At 40.3% G+C, this 25496-nt stretch overlaps 1 protein-coding gene across 1 annotated transcript in view; it reads right to left on the reverse strand.

Moving 5' to 3' along the window:
* Positions 1-25496, reverse strand: part of LOC122814319 (zinc-binding protein A33-like) — a 221170-nt gene that overhangs the window by 140787 nt on the left and 54887 nt on the right. Inside the window, exon 2 of the mRNA XM_044086905.1 lies at positions 18231-18299. Coding sequence (XP_043942840.1) covers positions 18231-18299 — 69 coding nt within the window. The remainder of the gene's footprint in view (positions 1-18230; positions 18300-25496) is intronic.

Consider the following 25496-nt stretch of genomic DNA (forward strand, 5'->3'; position numbering starts at 1 on the left):
ACTAAATATACCAACTCCGAGACCACTCTACATTGGGGAAAGGGCAAATCCCCGAGAACGGCCACACAAATTCTTTCCCAAGGAAATGATGTGGCCCTTCGCTATTTTAAGTGTTCGACTCTTAGGTGTTAATGAATATGCATTCAACAACCTAAGCTGTTGATAAATCAATAGGGAACCAGAAGTCCACCCTCATCTGCTATAGTGTTTTCAGACTCCTGCAATTCCATAAGCAGTTCAAATCTATTTCCATGGGTAAATGAATAGTTCCCTTGCAGGCTGATTTAGAGCATGCATAGTGGATTTTGTCCTTTTCAGTCTCTGGTTAAACTGTAGGGCTATTTGTATGAGACATTCTCACTGTTGCTTGTCCCTTGCCTATTACTCCAGTACTTGTTGTGTCTCGGTTATTAGTGTCAGGTTTAGTGACTTGCTGTAGGATTATTGTACCAAGTAGAAGTTCACTGCATCTACATATTTTTTAAATTATGTTATAAACGTTCCAAGAGAAACATGTAGAATAACTGGGAATTACACCTGTACATTGAAGCCATACTCTGTATCTATTTATTTATTTTTTTTTAATGAATATCATAAGTGTTTTCCATTTTTGATATGATTTATTACAATCAGCTACAGCAGAAAATGTGTGCCAAGTGATCCTGAAGTTTTTACCTAGCTCATGGGCTTTATTTTTAAATACGAGTCTCAGTCTATCAATTTTAGGCATTTAAAAATAATCTGTCTTGTGATTCCCACCTTTGAGATTTTGATCATGATTCAGGGTACTGAATCACCGAAATGGTTTACAATAGCAACAATTGCAGTAATTCATTCAGTAGGAATGAAATGGAATTCATTCCTTGTATTTTTCTGGCAGTTTAATACTTTTCAAATAGTTTCTTCTAGCTGTATTTTCTGTATCATCAAATTTGAGCACCAGACAGAAGGTAAAGGTTTGGATTTCAATTAGTTAGTTGGTTGGCTAGCCATGGTCAGCTAGTATAGTTTTATGTGAGTTCAAAAGTGTCTGAGAGAGCAGCTAATTATTGCTGAAAATGAGTTTTGGGAGCTTTTATGTTTATATCTGCCAGAACTACCAACTGGAGCTGTGATGTCTTTAAGGATTGTCTGCCATAACTACATGCACAGCCTGAGACAATGTCTCTCATAATGACTGGATAATTATGTTCTCATGTGATACTGTAGGTTCTGTCAGTCTGCTTCTACTGTTTGGTACAATGGGCAGCTTCTTTTATAAAATAAGCTGACGTTTGATGACGTGAGTTGTTTGACTTGAATTCAAAGAGCTAGACAGCCCTTTTTAATGTAAAGGGACTCCCTTTAAGTTATGTGCATCTCCCATGCACAAAGCAGTGCAAACCCCACTAGAATATTTTAGTTTTATTTGTTAGGCAATGGAGGCTGAGGGAATCAAACCTTGAACTACTAGGCCACATGAAGCTGCTTAGTAGCAGCTCCTTAATCCTCTGTGCCAACTGCCAGTCAAGTTATGTTCATGGGAGTAAGGGGGCATTGTCCCCTTCATGGTTGTGCTAGTTGACATTGTTTTCTTACAGAGGTAAGTTGCAAATGTTTATTCACAGGTTATTCCCATTTTCTGAGTTTTGTTTCTGAGACTATGTGAGACTGACAAAGGTGGTCTCATTCTGGTGAGGCTCACTATCACAGGTTATACATTTGCATACTGATCCATTAAAACACAATAGTTTAAGGGATAGCTTACCAAAGCTGAGTTTGGTCATGGAATAATCTGCCAAATAAAACCAACACAACAAAGAGCATGTTATGTTTTAAAAGAATACTAGATAAATAACTGTGTGAAAAGAAATTTAGCATAATAACACTTCTGCTCATAATGCAAGTATGTATATAAAGTACAGTTGTGTACACTTACCATAAATGTAGATGTTAGAGTGTATTCACAGTCATTACATTTGGGGTAATCTGCTGGCAGGTTGCCCTCAGTTGGCTTGATTAACAAAGTCTTGGGTCCTGAGTCGGTTGCTGTCCCTTCTTCCATGACGTCAGGTCGTTAGGGGTATAAAACATGCATCCGACACCATTACATCAGTTTTTCTTGCCCCAGATGTCAGGTGCCCCCCTAATGGGGAGCAAATAAAATTAAACACAAAAATATACCTCCAACCAAAAGCAAATACACCAAAAAGGCTTTTAAGCATAGTAAAAGAAAGTAAAGGTATAGCCAGAGAAAAGTAGGGGGCTGGAGGGAGGGTAGCCAGGATTGCAACAGTGAATACACTCGAACATTTACATTTATGGTAAGTGTACACAATTGTACTATGTTCTTCATGTTTCACTGTTGCAATTACATTTGGGTAGATTCCCAAAGCTATGATTGGGAGGAGGAGTTTATGCAGCATTAGGACCAGCTATAAGGCCCTGCAAGACAGCAGTGGCAAAGCCAGCTCTGGATTTAGAGAAAATTGGTAAATGATAATGCTTGGTGAAAGTATGTACTGAACTCCAGGTAGCAGCTTCTAGAATATCCCTGGTAGGAACACCTCTGAGAAAGGCTGCAGAAGTAGATGCAGCCCTGGTGGAATGAGATCTGATCTCCTGGGGGATAGGTTTTCCATGGTGCTTATAGCAGAAATGAATGCAATGGCTTATCCATTTAGAAATGCTTTGTTTTGAAATAGCCTTCTCCTCTGCCCCTGCAGCAAATACTACCTGCAATTGTTCAGATTTTCTTACAGATTTAGTCCTGTCCAAGTAGAATCTAAGTTGTCTGTGCACATCCAAGGAATGCAGAATTTGTTCCCCTTTGTTCTGTGGATTGGGAAAGAAGGTTGGCAAATGAATGGAATGATTAAGAGCCACACTGGAAATCACCTTGGGCATGAAGGATGGATTGGTCCTCAAGAGATACCCTGTCCGCATGAAAGATGATGAAAGGCTCCACTGCCATAAGGGCCTGTAATTCAGATATCCTTCTAGCTGAAGTGATTGCTAAAAGGAAGGCTGTTTTCCAAGAAAGAAATTTTAAGTCTGCAGCAGCAGCTGGCTCAAAAGAAGGCAGAGTGAGCTTCTCCAAAACAAAGTTAAAGTCCCAGGCAGGTGTAGGAGCTCTCCCAAGTGGTCTCAAGTTCTTTGTCCCTCTGGGATACTGCTTGAGCAGGGGATGAGAGAAGAGGAGTGGTTCTGTGTTATAGTGTGCTGAAATAGCTGAAGCGTGGATTTTAATAGAGGAAAATGTCAGGTCCTTGTAAAGCATCTCAGTTAGGTATTGCAAAATCTGAGGTAGATTGGGCGCTGCTGTGCTCATCCCTAAAGATTGATTCCAGGCACAGAATCTTTTCCATTTGTCAGCATAAGATTTTCTAGTACTAGGCCTTCTCGCCACCAAGATGAAATCCATCACAGGTTTGCTGAGGGATAAAGGGAGAATTTAAGTGATTAGCCAGGCTGCAAGGTTCAATTTTGGAAGCTGAGAGTGCAGAATTTGGTTCTCCTGCTGTGACAGCAAGGAAGGGGTCTGAGGCAGGAGCCATGAAGATATTTAAGACACACTGTGTAGGAGTGGGTGCCAGTGTTTGCGTGGCCAGTCTGGAGCAATCAAAAATCATTCTTGGTTTGTCCTGTTTGACTTTTAGCAGAACTTTGGAGAGCAGAGGCAGAGGGGGAAAGGCGTAGACTGATAGGTTTTTCCAGCTGAAGGACAGAACATCTACTTTCCAGGCTTCTTTGTGGGGAGTCCTTGTGCAAAACTTGTCCAACTGGTAGTTCTGGGGAGAGGCAAATAGATCTATGTCTGGGCTCCCCTATTTGCTTGTCAGCATGTTGAAAATCCATGGTTCCAGTTTCGACTCATGTTGGTCCATGAGATTTCTGCTTAGACCGTCTGCCAGTGTATTCAATTTTCCTGGCAGGACTTGAGCTTGTAGGTGCACTTGGTAGCTCAAGGCTGTGTTCCACAATGCCATGGCTAGTCTGCAGAGGGGGTAAGAATGTGTACCCCCCTGCTTGTTTATGTACCACATAACCATGGTGTTGTCCATCTTTACCATTAGTTGTCCTGGAAGAATGTAGTCCTTGAAGGCTGTCAGAGCATTCTGTACAGCTAACATTTCTTTTTGATTGATATGTAGGTGCATTTGATTTGGGTTCCATTTGCCCTGAATGCACTTCCCTGCCAGGTGACCCCCCCCCATACATACTCTGATGCATCTGAAGTTAGGGTTTGGGCGGCAGGAGGTAGTGTGAATGGCAGTCCCTTGTTTTGGTGGCAGGCCTCTGCCCACCATAGGAATTCCAGACATAGGCAAGGTATGATAGGAATCATTGTTTCCAGGCTGTGACAAAGTTGACTCCATAGACTTTTAAGTACCACTGTAGTTTCTTCATATGCATTCTTGCATATGGAATTAATGCAGGAGGCCAGGAACCCCAAGGTTTGCAGTATTTGCCTTGCAGATAGCAGGGTTTTTGTGGCCACTTGTTTGAAGTAAGTTATCAAATGAATTTGCTTCTCTGGCGTGAGGAAAGCCATCTGGGCAGTTGTATTCAAGCCTGCACCCAGGAATGTAATCTGTAGAGAGGGTACCAGTTGTGATTTCTTTTTGTTTATGGTGTACCCCAGACAAGTTAGAACCCTTTTTACAAATGCCAGATGATTTAGAAGTGTGCCCTGGTTTTCTGCCTGAATTAGACAATCGTCCAGGTATGGATATATTTGAATATTTCTTTGCCTGCAAAATGCAATAACTGGAGCCAGGAACTTTGTGAATACCCTGGGCACAGTAGACAAGCCAAAGGGCACTGCAGAGAACTGATAATGCAAGTAGCCTGCTTTGAAGTGTAGGTATTTTCTGCAAGATTCCCTGATTGGGATGTGCAGGTATGCTTCTTTTTAATCTAGAGTTGCCAACTAGGCATCTTTGCCTAGCAAAGGAAGTAACTGGTGAAGAGTCAGCATCTTGAATTTTGGAATGTCCAGAAAGGTGTTTAGAGTAGACAGGTCCAGAATTGGATGCCAGGATTTGTCTTTTCTGTGTACCAGAAAGAGCCTGGAATAGAGAAACCTTGTCCCTTTTCCTCTTCTGGTACTGGTTGAATAGCCTCCATGTTTAAGAGGGAAAGTACTTATTTTTGAGCCTCTGACCACTGATTTGGAGGCAGGTCTGGCCACCCGGTTGGTGTTGGCAACATGTGGAAATGAAATCTGTATCCCTGGGACACTATATTTAAAACCCATTTGTCCTGGGTTATGAGTTCCCAGTTCTTTGCATGAAGAGCAATCTTTCCGCCCAAAGGGGCGGCTAAAAGGTAAGTGCTTGGTAATTTTAAAAGGAAGTCATTGAGACTGTTTACCATAGGGGGTGTCTTGTTATTTCCAGATTTGGAAGTGGAGGCCCCCTATTGCTTAGTTCTGAGAGTCCCCTGGGACTGAAACCTGGTGCTTTTGGTATGTCTGGGTTTGGCTTGAGAGAATCTGGAAGGAGCTGGGAAAGACCAATTCTTAGTAGGCCAGTGCCTACTAAATCTTTTAGGATGCACTTGTAAGAAATCTTTCACAGTTTGCATAGATTTAGCTTTGTCTTCCATCGTTTTTAGAACTTCAGCCTTATTGCCAAACAGATGGTCTTGATTTAAAGCAGCATCCAACAATTTCGCTTTAACATGATCAGGCAAAGATTCCTCCTTAAGCCAAGCATGCCTTCTAAGCACAAACCCAGTAACAGCATCCCTGTATGAGGCCTCTAAAGAATCAAAACCACATTGCAAAGTATGTTTTCCAACTTGCTCAGTAGAATGCAATAATTCCTGTAAATCTTTAGTTTCCACACAGTCAGGAAACATCATTTTCTGTTTAAGCAGTTCAATAATATGCTATTGATACTTTTAACATATGAAATTGACAGTTTAAAGCCCTGATTACCAAGGCTGCAGAAGTATAAACCTTCTTACCCCATCTATCCAGTGTCCTGGAGTCTCTATCAGAAGGGGTAGGACTCAGGAACCCTGTAGTATCTGTCAGGTTTACTAGGAGCTGGAAGAAGCAAATCAGGGGACATACTGGATTCCGAAAACAAATCATCAACGATGTCTATTACAGGAGCCAAGGGCCTATGTTGAGGTAGAAGAAGGAAATCCCTAAGCCTATTTTTTTGAATCAGAAAATTCCTGACTTTCCCAGTGGAAATGCTCCCTTAAGGTATGTAAAGTTTCCCCAAAAGAAAAATCCTCAGGAGGGGAAGCAGAGGGAATGGAATCCTCTGCATCCGAATTCTCATAAGTAGGTATGGACAAATCCAGGTCATTAGAAGAGTCAGAAGAAACAGAAACCTGATCCAAAGATTCATAATCAAGCTCAGCCCTAGACCTCAGGGGGGGGGGGGTTGACTACCCCTGATTAGAGTAATTAGATCTTCAGCCATTTTGATCATTTGTTTTTAGGCATAGGGGCCTGAACATGTGGCCTGGGCATTGTTTTTTTAGACATAGGTTGAGATTTAGGCCTTAGTAATGAAGGTGGAGTCGATTTAATATGCAAGTTTGCAGGCCTGAATACACCCTCAGAAGCCAGTGCCTGCACAGCGGCTCCAGACCCATCCAAGGTAGAGACATTCATGGGTTCCATAGGTGAATCCTCTCGCGGCATACCGAACTTTGAATGGGTCTCTGTAGAGGCCTGCAAATCAGTAGTAGCAGGTATCAGGGGCTGCAAAAGTGCCTCACTTAGTACCGGTGAACTGGCGACTGGCTTAGGAGAAGTGTCATCGGCAGTTTTGGACCTCTGTGGCCTGTCTCTGTCTTTATCTTTGCATCTTTTTGGAATCCCAGTAGTCGGATGGCTAACTGATGACATTTCTGGATAATTAAACTGAGAACCGAAATATTTAGAGTCACAAATGTACAGACGATGGATAGTGTGCTGATTAAATAAAACACAAAACCGACAGCAAGGTACATCGTGGTCAGGGCCTACGCAAGGAATACAGTATGAATGAAAATCTTTGTGAGGTATTTGCTTTCCACAAGTAATGCAATTACTAACTTTTACTGACATCGGTAAGGAGCAAGAAAAAGTTTCCACAATGGGGTACTTAGCTTTAAGTTGAAGACTTCGGTTCTGAAATTTGAAAACAAAAATTTCAGGAGTCGACTGACCAGCACTTGCGAACTGCTTCTGCTTTGGGCACCGCATGGCAAGAAAGACTGATGAAATGGCGTTGGGTGCATGTTTTATACCCCTGACGACCTGACGTCATGGAAGAAGGGACAGCAACTGACCCAGGACACAAGACTTTGTTAATCAGGCTGAGGGCAACCTGCCAGCAGATTACCCCAAATGTAATGACTGCAACAGTGAAACACAAAGTTTTTTCACAATCTTTTTTAAGTTTATTTAGCAGTAATTACCTTAATCACTGATGACTATGCCATTGCAAATGTATGCAGTTCTGGATATCAATCAAGGCGGAAACATTAGGTTATAGAGATGTCAACTACAATCATTAAGGGTTACTAAAGAAAACATTATGAGAAAAGACTTAATTAAAGAATTAATTTTACAAGAAATGAGAATGGAAATACAAAACATGACATGGATGCATAAGCCAAGAAAACAAAATATGTGAACAATTTCAGACAGGGAAGCCAGAGAAAGGAACACTGGTTGTACTTCACAAAGTAAGGCCTTAATTACAGATATGATAAGCAGAAATATTTTTTTACCATAACAGTGGTAGACGGACGGAATGAGAAGAAAAGTGTGGGTGCAGGAATGTAAAACTGCTGAGTATTTTAAAATTATGGAGGTAGATGACTGAAAAGTTATGATACATGTGGATACACTGGGAGAAGATTGGTGGTATGAAGCAGCTGCAGGTTCTACTTTGACCTCTTGCTCCGAGAACATTTATAAAGCCCAGCAACCCAATCTTAACCTCATTCTCCAACATCTCACAGGTACTTAAAATAACCCATTCTTAATCTTCTCTTCCTCTGAGAACCCTCTACGCACTTCGTTAATCTTTAACTCTGAGACATTTACTCAGCCCATAAACAACATCCAGACCTCCCCATCTAACTCCTGCTGTATTATAAAATTAACCCCTTTTTGTCTTCAGAAAATCTCATCCACTTCACTTAGCAGTCTCCTAATGTCATTTTCATCAGACTGCTTCTGTCTACACATCCTTGCTTTTTAACGGACTCCTGTCTGTTCTACTTAGCATTCATCTCACCTCATCAACTGGCACTTTAGGTATATGCAACCAACAAGCCCTTCATAGCTGCATCTGCATTTCATTCTGCTACACATAGCAGCCACCTCCTAACATCATCAACATCCGACACCTCCTGGCCATCCCTCCCAGTATTCCCCTTCTACACATAGCAGCCACCTCCTAACATCATCAACATCCGACACCTCCTGGCCATCCCTCCCAGTATTCCCCTTCTACACATAGCAGCCACCTCCTAACATCATCAACATCCGACACCTCCTGGCCATCCCTCCCAGTATTCCCCTTCTAGCCATCCTCTCCTACAATATCTCCAGTAAGCAGAACATGAAATATGCACCTTTAAAAGCTAGCATGTTAGCTGCATATCATGTGATATACCTTCCGGACTATTCAGTCAGAATACATACCTGGAAAAGAGGAGACCACTCTGTGTATCTGTGTTGTTTAGTCACTACCCATTCACTACATGGTGTTGCAAATGGGAAACACATCTGCATAACCTATATACTTGCTTTTAGATGTTTACATGTTGGAACTATTTGAGAAACATTATGACTGGAAATATGTCCCAACAGCAAACTAGAGCCCTGACATCTGTCCCTCTTCTTCATTTTTTACTTGACCTACTATGCTCTCACTCTTTGCTTACTTAAAAATGCACAAAAGACAAGTGTTGCACTGGCCAGAAACTGCACTGGCCAGAAACTGCACAGACCTCTATAATGTGCAATACATTTTACAGGTGTCTGCTTACAAGTTAACATGTTATTCAAATGCTTTACTTACTGTTGCATATACATGCTGTTTAATGTAGTGTATTTTAATTTTGTAAGTTCTGTATCCTTGCTATTTTGTTAATGTCTAATGATGCCTGACTCAGTATGTGCTATATTTTCACATTTTAATTACACTGGATTTACATTTGTTTTTCCTGAAATGTGGAGTGTAAGAGAAATTACGAACACACAGTTAAAACAATTCATTTAGGAAGATAGCCATAAGATCAAATATAAATCAAATAAGTTAAAGTTGAGAAGTCACATGAAAATGTGTTGCAACAGATATGGGTATGAAAAGACAACAATATCTGAATTGTTGTAGCAGAGGAAAAAAACAAAAGAATGAGCATGCAATGAAAAGAGCCATCTTACTTTCAATAAATTAGGTAGAATTTGTGCTGCAAAAATAAACTTTGCAAAGATGTGCAAATGAAAGAAAATATTTTCAAAACAATTTGCATGTTGCTTGTCCTACAGAAATATGCAAATGACTTGTCCCATTGAATACTGCTACTGGATGTTAATGAGGAAAAAAGCTGATAGCCAGAAAACTGAAAATGTCTCAGAGGCATTGAGACAAGTCATAGTGTGTTGGAAAGAATGACAATTAATAAGAGCCATGCCAAGTTTAAACTGGACAGATACATAGTGCAGACACCACGGCTCACAGATAGTGAACAGAATTGTGAGCTTCTGAAGTTAATTTTGCCAGCAAAGTCTACTGCAGACATGTATACTGCCTCATTTGTAGACAACGGGGATATAATTAACCACTAGTACATTTTATTCCAATGTTTTTATATGGGGGTCGTCCCTCTTTCTACTCCCATCCACCTAATCTCTAAAGTACTTGAGGTTGCAGCTCAGTGAAAAGGACATTATGTTACTTTCCTTTTCTCCATGTTGGTGATAGGAAGCTTGGGCAGTACTCGCACATGAAGTTGGGCAGACAGTGGACTCCTACAAAAGCATTGTCAAATTCTGTTCATGAGTTGTTACTAGGTATGTGGTCAAGGACACCACTGAGAAGCCTAGTCCCATTCCCCATTACCACAGAGCACTGCCTGATTAAATGAATCAGAATCACACAGAAGGCAAATGAAGGCTGAGGGACTCACACCCTGGACTACAGAAAACAGCTCATTGACAGTTCATAACCTTAATCCTCTGTGGTAGTTTACTTCTTACCACTGCCATGAGTTATTGTGAAGGTAAGCTATCACAACTGTTTAGGAGCTGTGTTCCTACAAGAGGAAAGACCAACTGCCTAAGAATCAACATCATTTACACACAAAAAATATACTCATATAGAAAAGCAACAGCAAACAAAAGTATAGGGGTGTGACAAATTCTACAAATATGTCTATGGTAAATGAAGTTCAAAAACATACAACAAAGCCCTGGAAAGCATATTCAAAAAGACTTTATGCAAGTCTCATTCTATGTTGTGGAGGATATTACTAAATCTATACAGTTATGATCTGTGAATGTACTGAGGAGATACATTAAAGAAAAAGCACTCAGCAGATTTGCTGAGTAGATCATATTCATGACCAATCATGAAGAAGAGTTTCAAGATGAACTACAGATTATTCAGGTAATTCTACAGTTATCAATACAAAAGAAAAAGTAAAAAAAATTCCAGAGATGTACATACATGAAGTTAGAACTATTATTACTAAACTGGCATGAACTAAAATCAATAGTAGCAAAAAAACTTAATGAATCACTAAGTGGTCTCCAAGGCCTAAAGCTCAAATTGAAAAAAATAGCTCCTAATCACTTGAGATTATCAATACTTTAGAGGGTACATAAATCACATCTAGAAATAGTAAGGTGTAAATAAAGAATAGCAGATATAATGCATTTGCTAAAAAGACCGACTCAGCTAGAACAAGTAATGAAGAGCTCTTTTGTTTGCAGTGCATTTTATAATAATCCAAAAGAGAAGATGCTGTCGTCCCCTGTACCAGATCATCTATAGAGCAAATTGGACAGATATTTGTTCCACATTAATGAAACCAATTATATTTGTATATTATTATTATTATAAGTATCATGACATAACCAAACTGACAGCCAGAACTGTAAGTGTATATTAAAATTTAAATTGTTGAGAGAGAAGGTGTACCTGACAATGTCACATCATAGGTTTATACTAGGTTAAGGATCACCAGGGTCTTTACAAGCCTTGCAGTGCAACCCAACCCTATTTTGTCCCAGAGTTCTTTGAATGCCTATATGTTAGTAAAGAGGTAGCTAATGGTTATGTGAGTGGGTCTGTGTGGTGGGGGTATGCTAGTTGGGGATCAATTTACTTAATGTCAACCTCTGTTAATCAGAAACATGGCAGCAAGGCCTAGCATGAAATTAAGATTTTGCATCCAATGATTAAGGATCCCTTTGAACAGAATCAGGGATGAGCTCTGCTTCATGTGGATGGGGAGCTTATTCTATAGCACAGGGATCCTTTGAGACACATATTAAGCCCTCCAGCAGGTTCTATTTATGTAGTAGTCAAAGTTCAGGCCCTTGGATCTAGAGCTTCTGGTGCCGTTTGTCTTGTGAATGTGCAAGCAAGGCATCAGAGCTGGATCTGATGATGTCTTAAATGCTAGGCATAAATCACCTCTCAGTTCCTCTGAAAAAGGCTACAAAACATCCAAGACTTTAGACTGAACTTTTAAAGCAATAAAATGAAACACAATCTAATCAAAAAACTTCAACACTTTAATAATAAAATAAATATAGTAAGTCCAAAGAACAACCAAAAAACAAATGGTAAGCGTTTTCGTTCCTACAATGTTAAGATCAAGTTGCATTCGACCCCCTTCTTAATCTGTGATTTAACCCTTTCCTTTTTATGACCACTTTGTAATTTTCCCTTTCATTCATACCCGATAAATTACAAGCATTTAATTTTACCTGCCAAAAATATTCTTTCCAGTTTAATTCGTCTTCTGTGCCTAACCTGCATTCATAATTTAATACTTGATCTATTGCAGAAAATCTATAATTCACTTTTTCTTTGTCCGTCTCATGCTTTTGGATGACATGCTTTACCAAACCATTGTTAATGTCTTCAACCTCCTCTGCCTTTACGTTTTCACACATTCTTTTATACATCTTCCTACTGGTTTTACATATATAAGAAGCTGGACATAATCCGCATAAAGGAACATAAACTGCATACTTTGATCTACATCTATATTCATGTAATTTAATAGTATAATTTCTAGCCACTACATCTACCTGATCATTTTCTAAAACAAAAGGGCAGAATTTACAATTGCCACACAAACATCCTCTTTTTATTTTCTTTCTCTCTATTTTTACATTTTTTTTATAAAAATACTCTTTTAAAGTTTTTACCTCATTCAGAAAAAAACATGGGACTATCCCCTATAATTACCTCATTCAGAAAAAAACATGGGACTATCCCCTATAATATCTTGCATGCCTTCAAAATTCAAAACTCTGAGTAAACTGTAGAAGACGGAGTACAGAGATGGGACCTTAAGGCAATCTTTGTAGGACAGGGTGTTTATAACATGGATTCTCCTGGGGAGGAACCTTTGATGGCATTTCAACTGTTGCAGATGGCTGGCTAAGTACATGCCAAAGGGGGCTTTGTATTCAGTGATGTGTCTGATAAGGGCTGAGTAGAGCAGTGTTCATACTTCCTTGGACCTGGATGCCATATCCTTGCTTATGAGCTGGGTGACATAGAATGATTTTTTACTATCTTGGCTACATATTTGTTGATTGCCAGATCCCTGTCTACATATGTTACCAGTTCCCCAAGTATCAGGTAAACTTTTGGGGTGTTTTACTGATGAAGTAATTAACTTGGGTGGATGCCTGCTCAAAAGAGCACTATAATGGATTGCTTTACACTGACTTTTAATCCATGGCTTTCACAGCAGTCACTTGTTTCTGTTAGACTCTCTTGTAGAATATTGGAGTCATGGGGGGAATCTATGATGGCTCCCATTTTACAGTCTTCTGTGAACCTGGTGAGCCAGAGGCCTTTGGCATTAAGCTTGACTTATGTGAGGTAGATGTCAAACAGGTGGGGGCCCAACACAGAACCCCGAGTTTCTCCACTGGTAAGCAGTCTCTTGTGGAGGTGGATGCACATATCCTGACATCTTGAGTCCTATCTGTGAGCCAGCTGGCAATCCACCAAGTTATGTAGGGATTTATGCCTAGTTCTGAGGGTTTGTTAACAATACCCGAGTGGGATACTGTATCAAAAGCTTTGGCCAGGACAAGGTAGGTGGTATGCACCATTTTCCCCTCATTTAGAACCATAGTGGCCTTCTTGAAGAAGTCTACCAGATAGGCAGGATCTTCCCTTAACAAAGGTAAGCTGGGATGGGTCTGGTGTCTGTAGGTTGCCAATGTCCTTTTTGATCATTTCTATGACAATTAGTTCCATGGCTTTGAATATTAGGAATGCCAGACTGATGGGGTCTGTAGTTCATGAGGATCAGTTGATGGTCCAACCTTATGAAGAGGGATGACCATTATGGCCCTCCATTCTCCTGGCACATAACCTGTTTTGAGGCTGTAGTTGAAGTCTGCCTCAAGTTGTCCTGCTAGGTCATCTTTTATAGGCTCATAGGTAGGTACTAGGCTATCAGCCCAAGGGCCTATGCAAGCCTAGCCAACAAGGTTACCTGGCTTATGCCACCCAAGAAAGTTATTTTCCTGTGCCACTGACGAGCAGAGATACAGAAGTGATCCCCGGGGTGTATTTCCCATTTCCCATCCACTCATCAAGATTTTTCTTGAAGAATGCTAATGAAGAACTTTGCTTAACATAGATGGGTTGCCTGTTCCAGAGTACGGGAAGTCACTGGGATAGGAATCTATCCCTCCAGCATGTTCTGTTTATTGTGGTGACAAGGTTTAGGTCCCTAGTGCATGTAGCTTGGAGGGATTGGGATTTCTGTAGGTGTAGCATGTCCAACAGCTCTGGGTTTGACATAGCTTTATATGTTAGGCAGAGATCACCACTGAGTAGGCGATATGCTACGGAGTAAAGCTAGAGTTTTTTGAGGCGGTCAGTGTAGGGCATTTGTTTGAGTCCAGTAATCCTCTTTGTGAGGTACTTCTGTGGCCTTTCCAGCTGCAGATGTCATCTTGTGAGGTACATTCCAAAAGGGGTGTTGTACTCTATAATGGGTCTAATGAGTGGTGAGTAGAGGGGAACAATGACCTCTTTTTTCCTGGACAAGAACCCTTTTATGATGAGGTGTGCCATGTAGAAGGACTTCCGGACTACTGTGGCGATGTGACTATCAAAGGAGAGATTACTGTCCACCTGGGTCCCAAGGTCTCTTATCACGCATTCGGTGTTAAGTAGATTGCTGCCTATGTGGTAGTTCATGGGTACAGAGTCTTTACCAAAGGGGATTACACTGCACTTTTTGGCACTGAGCTTGAGGCCATGGCTCTGACACCAGGCATCTGTCTCAGAGAGGCCCTTCTGTAAATGTTCACATCATTTGGGGACTTGACTATGGCTCCTAGTCTGCAGTCATCTGCGAACTTCGGTAGCCAGAGGCCTTCTGTGTTAGCCTGTACTTCAGAGACGTAGATACCAAACAGGAGCGGTCCCAGGACAGAACCCTGTAGTACTCCACTTGTCACTGGTTTGAGGTCAGATTTGGAGTCTGCAACTTTTACAGTGTGGGTTCTGTCAGTGAGCCAGTTGGCAACCCATCTTGTGACATAGGGATTTATGCCTAGTTTATGGAGTTTAATTCCAGAATGGGGGATGGTGTCGAAAGCCTTGGCGAGGTCAAGATAGGCTGTGTGAACCACTTTACCCTCATCTACGGCTTTGGTGACTGCCTCAAAGAAGTTGATCAGGTTCAGGAGGCATGATCTGCCTTTCACAAACCCAAACTGGGTGGGATCCAGAGTTTGGAGGTTACCAATGTCTTTGTTTATGAGTTCCATGATGATACGTTCCATGGCTTTGCAGACCAGGCTCGTCAGGCTAATAGGTCTGTAGTTCCCGGGATCAGTGATGGCTCCCCCTTTGTGGAGTGGGATAACTGTTGCTGTGCACCATTCAGAGGGCACAAAGCCTGATGCGAGGCTATTATTGAACATGGTGCTTAAGTGGGGAGCCAGTTCATTCTGAAGTTCATGTAAAATGCAGCCTGGGATGTTGTCCGGTCCCATGGATGCTGTGTTTTTGGCTTTAAAGAGTGCAGCTTTCACCTGTGTAGTTGTGATTACAGGGACTCTGCATTCTTCCTGTATAGATATGGGCCCTTTAGGGGGTGGGGTGGGGGGCTAAAGTTAACACTGAACCTATCTGCCAGGATGCTGGCAAGATCAGTTGTTTCTGTAATTTTCATGCCTTTGTGCTGTAACTCAGAGCAGATCTGGGTGTTGCCATTGAGATTCTTGACATAGCTATAGAATGCTTTGTGGTTGTCCTTGGAATTAGTGGCAATTTTATTTTCGTAGCTAGCTTTGGAGGATCTTAGAAGGGATCTCAGCTTCTTACTGAGGCTGACCAGGGAGCTCCTACACTCATGGGATTTTACTCTTTTGCAACAGTTTCTTCCTTTTGTTGTACAGTTTGTTTATGGCAGGGGACCACCAGATTGGCTTCCTTTTTTTGGAGGATAGTGTCTTGGTTCTGTTTGGGATAGCACGATCCATGCACTCATGTAGGTGCTTATAGGCTATTTAGGAGGTAACCAGGGATATTGTCAAAGCCCACTGAAGCAGTGTTTTCGGCCTTAGCTAGCACTTTCTAGACGTGCTCCCTCTTGACTGTGGGGGCATATTTTGGAAGGTATTTCACAGGGGGTAGTGGGACATATTTTAGAAGGTATTTCACAGGGGGTAGTGGGACAGAGTAGAGTGATGAAGTTTGATTTAAATTTATTAACCAGTAGATTTTCTATCACCCTGGTTAGTGAAGGGTTTCCATTTACCACCAGTTCTAAACACTGCTGAACATTACATTTAAGATTCCTGTCATAGCTGAAGAAGGCATTGTGATTGTCTTTAGCCTGGAAGGCTATCCTGACCTCATAACTAGCCTTGCTGGACTTTATTAGAACTCTTAGCTTCTTATTTAGTTGAATCATACAGTTCTTATCTCTATGAGAGTTGTACTTCCTAATTTTGGCCATTTGGCTGAGCTGTAAATTTTGACAAACTGCTGCTTACTATGATGCAATTTGCTTTAGTATAGTTCCTAACTGTTACAGATTTAGTTGGACATTCTGAGTTGAATTTTATTTTGAGGGAGACAGTTTTGTGGTCCAGTGAGGATGTGACAAAGACGGGTGCAGTTACAACACTCTCCCATTTGGTGACTATTTGCTCCAATATGTTTTTTCCTCTGCTTAAGAGTTCACTATCTGGTCCAGGATGTTTGTGTTGATGCAGTCCAGGAAACACTGCGCCTGTGAGTTTGAGACAGTTTAATTTTCCCAGTCAGTACAGGGGCAGTTAAAGTCTCCCATGAATAAGGAATTTGGGTAGATGGTAAGTACCTCTAGTAGGGCTAGGTAAGAGCCATGTGCTTTGTGAGCCATAGAGTATGACCTGTAGCCGGCTATTACATGGCAGGGAACCTTGTACATGGGGATTGGACATGCATGAACGACAAGGCATCATCCTATTTAACCAACTTAGAGTTGTATTTGCTGCTAATACAGATTGAGACAACTCCAGCACCTATTTGTGCTGGTGTTGGTTTAAATGTATGGAAGCCACTGCAACCTTCCATTACAGGAGTACTTTCTGTGGCATTAAACCAAGTCTTGGTTACAGCACCGATTTCTACATTCTCCAGAATAAGGACAGCTTATAGGGTGTGGTCTTTCTTGTTTAGGCTCCTAACATTGACCAGTAACACCTTAAGGTTGTTTTTTTTTTTTTTTTTTGGTAGTTTTGTCATTTTCATAGTGCCTAAAAAAGGCTGAAAGAGGATGGATAAAGTTTTAATCAATATCAAAGACCAAGGGGGCAGGTGCAGACCATACTTGGAAAACCAAAGTGGTCAGTTATTTATGTCCTCCCATTCTGATAGATGTTGGATTCCCCTGGGAAAATAGGATGCAACACCAGCCACTATGCAAGGTCTCAACATATTAACAGAAATACAGGAAATCGTTTTTCAAAAAGAATGCGAAGGCTGAATGTTAGTACTGGTTCCCATCATCAGTTTAGCAAATATTTACCAACAGAAAATAAAAAGTTCTACTCATTATAATGAACCAGATTATTCATCAAAGCTGTGAAACTAAACCACTCCCTCAAAAAAAAATCCCGAAGGTAATTAGTAATACTGCATGGACAACCTTTTTCTTCATCAAAACATTCACCTATGTATCACCTACAGAAACCAAGAATACAACACGTTGACATAAAGACCACATAGTTACTCCAATAACAGTTACATTCTGACCATAGTAGTAAAACACATATGCCACTACTGAGCACTGAATATAATTGGCATCAAAAGACTTTTAACACAGCATTTACTAAAGCTATCAGAAAAGTCTTGGGGAAAAATATGATTACATTAGAAGGGACTCAGTTCAGTTTATGAACAGAACCTTCTTTCCTTAAAATGGCTGTAAATTAACTGCCAGATTACCATTTTTTAATATTCCTCACCTGATGTATAAAGCTAATCTTCATGAATTACAATACAAATGTCAAAGGTTCCCAGTCCCAAAATGTTACATAACCCTACCTGTATTTTCACTCTGAAAGTTAACATTCTTAAACCAGTTTTACATAAACATAGAAGCATATGCTCCTGAAAAGAAAGGTGTAACAAATCAAAATTTGACACCTAACAGTCAGAAGTGTAGTTGCCATGGTACACTATGACTCGGTTAAAGGTATTTAGAAAATATGAAATATAAAATCATTGATGTGAATCATTGCATTTACAAGAATCATGAAACATAATATAACTGATATTGCACAGAGTATTACAGATAAAAGCTTTAGGAAAAAAAAAGAAAGCATTGTAATTAAAATATGAAGCTAATGAAAACATCATCAAGTTATGGCTTGAGCAATCACAAAGTTTGATCAATTAATACAACATACAAAGAATTTTTGAAGACAGTTGTCCTAGTTGTGGTCATAAAAACAATACCTTTCATAGAATGAAGTAAGGTGCTCTTTCACTTTCAATATGCATCATGGTTTCACATCAAGTTTCAGGGGATAGCTGGTTCTGGCATAACAGAACAGTCCTTGTAAATCTTTTTTCCTCAGTCCAAACCTGAAAAATGAAGTCATTATTGTTAAGGCTCCTTCCTCCTAAGATATCAGTAGTTGTTGTGTTTAATGACAACTTGATTAGGTGGGGGGTGGAAGACTACGTTACAGTGATTAAATGCAAGTGCTCCTAGTCAGAGAGAAGCTCTACCAGGCATTGGATGTCAGCTATCTGAAGTAGCAGACAATGATGCAACCTGTGCACCACCAGAATGATAAAGTGAGAGTTCTTAAATATAGCCTTATGAAAATTCTCAGTGAGACAGCTAAGTGTTATAACAGAAAGTGTATCAGCTAGTTTAGAGATAAAAAAGTTGATCCCCATAACTGTTTTCCCTTTGTTTCAGCAGTAAGCCAATTTGGGAATGTGAGTTTTTCTTGATTAAGAGCTCTAATCACAAAAGTTCAATCAAACCTGTAAAGGTAAATGATTGACTAAAACATCCCCCCAAGTACGTATGCTAAGTGACCTTGTTGATGGAGCTACCGAGTATGTCATGCAGATGGATTCAGATAGTCTTCTTGTGACAGCAAAAGGTGCCATAAGTTATTAAGATTTCTTCAAGACCAATGAATAACTTTTATCTGGTGACTGTATAATAAACACGAGAGTAAACTATTATGAAGCAAACAACTCCTGTTTCACCCAGGGGTGACCACTTTTGCTATTTTGTCCATTGATTAAGCAAACCAACCAACTCCTGTATCACCTAGTGACAAACAGATCCAGTGATCCACCCACAAAGAACAGCGGAGAACCAGGCAGCATGCATTTTACCCTATGTTAAAGCCATTACAAAATTTGGTAAATGGGAACAAGCATCAACGTTTTAACCAGTAACAGAACTACAGCCTTATACTGTGACCAAATACTGTGACCAAATAATGAGCCACCACATAAGGAAACAAAACAGTCAACAAAAAACATTATATTGTGAACAGTAACCAAACTGGGTACCTATCTCAGTAGTGCTGGCCTGAAGCACTATTTCAGGATGAGCAAAAACTTTTACATATGTCTGGCTTAACATCAGTTATTGTAATAAGCAGCTTATGAATCCTAAAATGAAAGAGAAGAAAAAGGACAATACAGTAACCAAATGCAATAAGTAATGAGAAAATAGCATAAGAGAATTTAAACTGCAACAAGTAACAAAAATGTACATACCTAAAACAAGTATCTTTGCGGCATTTCTGTGAAAATATTTATGGAGATGTGTGGTATAAAATGGCAATTTAGTTTAGAGCAGATCGTTTTACATCAGTTAAATAAGTACTACAAAATGAAGAAGAAATTATACCACAAATGGAACAAGACTAAAAAGAAGTCAATAATATGAGACAGTGATGAAATGAAATACTAAAAATACGACAAATACCAACCAGTCCCCCCATGACTATGAGCCACACAGCCACAAATTAACTGCCAACTTCCAATTAAAATTTGACCTCATTTCAAAAAGCATCTTTTTGAAGCCCTATAAATGTGGCCTTGCTTCCACCACCCAGTGTAAATATTAAATACTAGATATATTGCTAAGGGTGCTAATGTTTTTCTGCCCTAGTCAAAGAACTCTAGCAAATAACTATGATTTCTGACTGCCTAGTTGCATAATTTAAAATTGCGCTTGTTCCTTCCACAACCTATTGCTACTTAGGGCAAGGTAAACTACATTCTTAACATTCATATTTGAATACCATTTCTCTTATTGTGAGTATTGTAAGTTCTTTCTTAACATCTTAATTTGTAGGCTTTTTTCTTATTTAATTTTGTTTGGAGGTACAAAATGGGGACATTGCCAAGGGCATCAAACAGTACTAACTACAGGACTGATGACTGCTTATCATACTTTGTTGACTTAGCTGTGTGTCATTAAACTGTTCTAAGCTTAATTCTTCTTGTCCTGCAACTGCTCAAAAGGTACATTTACTACAGGTTTATAGTATATGTAGGAAAAGTTCTCCTGAAAGTGCACATCTGTACATTGCATTTAGGTAAAACTATTTCCATCATTTAATTTGTAATGTAGAATTTTACACCTAGTTAATGTGCCACTGCATTTTGGCTTGAGATGAGACTAGAAAGAATCCTAGAACAAGATCACTCTTCTGGTGGTTTGTCTTTTTGGCTTTTCCCGGTTAGGGGTCGTCACAGCAGAACTCCGGTCGGCTTATGATTGGCAGTCTTTTTTTTATGGCGCCAAGTTGCCAGCCCGATGCCCAACCTTCAGCGAAAGCACGCCCATTCACGCATGTCTTTCGGAGGCCACTCTTCTGGTAACAAATATAAATAAATACATAAATAAAACTGCCTGATATAAGCCAGATGGCATATTGGTTTAAGGCAGTATATCACTTGGATTAAGTTACCAGTCCAAATTAGGAAAGATGCATCAAATGTATGTAAAGGGTAACATCATACAGTGGACATTCACAGTGAATACTGAAAAACAACTACAGGTGGCAAGACAAATCCAAGGAATAAAATATAATCCACTGAGGCAAGTTGTAATCCACGGAGACAAGTTTTAATTCCTAAAAACAAGTTGTGTAAGCGCGTTTGTCTTACTTCTATGAACAAGACTTCATCAAACAAACAGAACTAATGTAAAATGCAGCTATTTAAAAGTGTAGCTGTTTAAAATGTCACATGCTAAACATCAATTAGCTTCTAAAAGCAAAAGTACAGATATTTAAAAACATTTCAATATAAATATAAATACTAAATAAATAAGCAAGCCTGAATAAAACTGACCAAGAATAAACATGCACACTGAGGATGGCCTGATTTTAAGAAATTATATAAAAACTTTGTTTAAAAACTGTGCTAAATAATTAATGTGCAAAATAAGCAATTCATTTAAAAGAACTAACCACTAGTAAAATCATATATCCCCTATTACCCAGCCTGTCAGTTAACTAATATAATACAAAATATACAGAGAATGTAAGTATTTCTACTAAGGCTCAGTGATGTAAACAAATGTACAGAAGAAATGTTCAATTACCTCTGCAGACTCTTCAGTTTTAAAACACAAGACAAAGAACATAAATCATGTACCCCTGGTGCATTATAGGCATTCAATTTTATTTGCATAATAATTTGCAGAGTTCTAGATTAAGGGTGAGGAGTCCCCCCCCCCCCCAGAGATCTTGTTCAATCTGATCAATCACCCTAAACTTGAAACTGTGCTGGGGGTGTTTGTGCACATGCTTAGCCAGTGCATTCTCCAATTTTAACTTCCTGATGCTGTAAATATGTTCATAGACTCTGTCTTTGAATTTACGATCAGTCTTACTGATGTAGAAATAAGGGCAGAGGTTAAAGGTTGCTAAATAGACCACTCCCTTGGTGGCACAATTAAATCTTTTATTTATGTAATATTTTCTCCCTCTAATGGCGAAGGTATTACCCACCTCCATAAATCTACACTGGGAGCAACTCTCCCTCCATTAGAGGGAGAAAATATTACATACATAAAATTTATAAATATTGTATTCTATATCAGGTTACTTTCACTCAGAATACTTTATCTGAACAATCAGTGCCAAGTAGCTTCATAAAGACTTCCTAAGCCAACAGATTCTACAACAGAAGCATGACTTACTAAAACTTCCTTAAGTTGTGCTTCAGCAGCAGGTTGGTATATGCAACTGACATCTCTGTATGGAGCCAAAGGGATGAACTTCAACCTTCATTTGATGGCAGTTGCAATATCTTTGTATACCTGCTTAGGTGCACAGCCATGGAGTGTATTTTCACCAGTGTTTTCTGGAGTCAGATTTATTTTTCATAGTCCACTACAATGAACTCTCTGCTGTACACACAATCACTAACATGGTGTGAAAAATATAAAAACAAAGTTAGGCTCTGGACAGCACCCCTGCCTTACCAGGCTATACCTCATTCCATACATTCTGACCCCCAAATGAGGTTGAAAGACTAAGAGAGTGGTGGAGTCTCTATTTTCATTAAAGACAAGCACACCCCCAGAATGGTTTGCCAGCATGATGCACTAGGACTACTCCAGGTGCAACTGACAATTGCCAAGACACCCATCCAACTTTTAGCCAGCTATAGAACCCCTCCATGACTCAGGACACCCACTCTTCCTACCTGGACCTACTAGACTATTAAGGTATCCCCTAACACCCTGATCCTTGGTGAAATCAACTACCCAACCATAGACTTGGTGAACTATTCCTGCTCTAATACACTCAGCCAATGATTCCTTGACTTCATCAATTCTAACAACTAGACCAGCTTGACTCATTCCTCCACAAGGGGAGATAACATTCTAGACTTGGTTCTCACAAACATGGGCAGCCGCTGCACCACCCCCATAGTAAGTGCTTCCCTAGTTAGATCAGACCATCGGTCTGTCTCATTCAAAGTTTCTATCCCATCCAACCCCCCCCAGACATAACCAGGCTAAAAAATTCTCAAAAACTGACTACAACCTTCTAAGGGAGGGTATCAGTAGCTTCACACCACCCCTCCCCCTCACAGGATGCAGACAACTATGCTGAACAGTATGCCATTACAGTATACAAGAACCTGTAATACTGCATGGACTCACCCATACCCAACAGTACAGAAACCTGCTCATCAAGGAAACACAAACCTATTTGGTGGACATCCTCATTCAACAGGCATTACAACAAAAGAAAGAAACTGTTGTTCCAAAATAAAAAGGCACAAATTCCCAACTGGAAAAACTCCCTCCTTAGTTTCAACAAGCAAGTTAGATCACTAATGAAAACCTCCAAAGCCAATTATGAATCAAAACTAGCCTCTGAAACAAAGGGTAACCACAAAGCCTTTTTCAGTTACAACAGCACCCTCCATGGCAAAGCCCAGGTTTGTTCCAAATTAGTTATGGTACCACTTACACTGATCCTATTGACTTAGCCAACCTGCAAGCAGATAGGTTCAGTGCAAACTTTACCCCCATGTCCTCCCCCAAAGGCCCATTCAACATCCCCAATACTTGCCCTGCACCTCACATCTCCATAGATCAAGTGTTAAAGACCCTATCCAAGGCAAAGAACACAACTTCCATGGGAAAGGATAGTATCCCAGGCTGTATTCTGCAACATCTCCAGCAGGAACTATCCTCTTAATTGAGCACCCTATTCAACCATAGTCTAAGCACAGGCTCATTCCAGCAGAGTGAAGAACTGCCATTGTCATTCCCTTGTACAAAGGTGGTGCCACTACTGACTCTAGAAAACTCTTGCCCAGGTCTGATCTGTAAGGCCATGGAGCATATTATTATGAACCTCATAATCAAGGACATAAGCAATCTCCAATCTCTTGATCTGAGGCAGTTTGGATTCATCAAGGGCAGATCTTGCTTGTTGAATTTGTCACCAAGGCCCTGGATGAGGGAAAGTCAGTATATACAGCTTACCTTAACTTGGCCAAAGCTTTTGACATAATACTCCATTCAGGCATCATCAAAAAGCTAACACAACCTGGCATAAATCCCTATCTCATCAGGTGGGTAGCCAAATGGCTCACCAATTGGACCCACAAGGTCAAAATAGGTGCCTCCACCTCCAACAGCAGACCTGTCACTAGTGACATTTCCCAGAAATCTGGCCTGGGACCCCTACAGTTTGGCATCTACTTCAGAGGTCCAGGCAAAGACAAACAGCATGTGGCTGACCAGGCTTGTGGATGACTGTAAGTTGGGTTCTGTCATTGACTCCACAAATGATATTAACATACTACAAGAGAGTCTCACAGCAACAAATGACTGGTGCCAAAGTCATGGCCTTAAGTTAAATGCAAAAAACTTTTTATCATACTATTCAGCAAAAACATGGCCCCTACTGTTTACCTCATCAACGGCAACCCCCTAAGCACACAACCTACGGTGAGAGACCTGGGTACATAGGTTGACAACAATCTCACATTCGACCATCATGTAATGGCAGTGGCCAGAACAGCCTTTTACTTGGTTCATCTCATAAGTAAAGGGATTGCATCCAGAAAAAAAGAGGTTATTACCTCTCTGTACTCCTCCCTCATTAGGCCAATAATTGAGTACAACAGCTTGTTTGGTATGTACTTCTCCAAACACTTGCATCAACTGGAAAGGCCACAAAAATACCTCACAAAGAGAATCCATGGCATCCAACACCTGCACTATGTGGACAGACTCAAATCACTATCACTCTACTCAGTATCATACAGATTGCTCAGAGGTGATCTGTGTCTCGCCTACAAAGCGTGTCTCGCCTACAAAGCAATCTCGGACCCTGCCCTACTAGAGATGCTTCATATCCATAAGTCTAACTCCTCCCGCATTAACCAATCAGGACTAAATCTAATATGTCACACTAACAAAACCTGCTGGAGAGATAGGTTTGTCTCTCAGAGGCTGCCCTATCTCTGGAATAGACTCCCAATACACATCAAACAAAGTACGTCACTGACCCTCTTCAATGGCAATCTTGATGAGTGGATAGGAAACCACAAATTTGTCCCAGTGGTTCCAACTGTGTCCCTCACTGACAGGGGTGACAGGCTCAGCTGCTGACTGAGATTTCTTTTTTGGGGATAAACTCTTGGCTAGGCTTGTAAAGACCCCAGGGCCATTAGCCTAGTAACCTCCTATGATCCTATAATCCTATGGTGCATGGAGAAAATGTACTGCTGATGGTTGACATTTTAGTGATGATATCTAGCTAATTACTTTGGGGAACAACCCAGTATTTTATGTTCCATCACTGTACTTCTGTTTAAATGAGTTTGTGCTTTGGAGGACTTCCTTACCTTCAGCATGCACAGCAAAGAAAATGCCACCATAACACATAATTTGAATGGTAGCTAGTACTTTGCAGGGTAGCAGATGGCATTCCAGCAGTTGTTCCATTTTATCTGAAATTACATAGTTTAAAAAATGGGGCAATAATATTTATCTTGAAAAATTCCTCTAAACTGTATGGAGTGGTGTTACTTCATTTTGACGGTGTGTCAGTCTGTCACACACTCCTGAAGTACCAAATGTCAGTATACAACCTTCTCTTCATTTCACCTATACAGCCATACTGCAAATAATGGCATCTGCATCCTATGTCACACACTAACAACATTTGCCTCAGTTGCCAAAATCAGGGCAGTTGTTTCATATTGAAGGTGATAGTACAGATGTTTGGTCAGTTCCAGCATTGCATTCAAAGTGATCAAACA

This window comes from Protopterus annectens, chromosome 10.part0 (assembly GCF_019279795.1).
Source record: "Protopterus annectens isolate FY-2018-M chromosome 10.part0, PAN1.0, whole genome shotgun sequence".
Classification (NCBI taxonomy): domain Eukaryota; kingdom Metazoa; phylum Chordata; order Ceratodontiformes; family Protopteridae; genus Protopterus; species Protopterus annectens.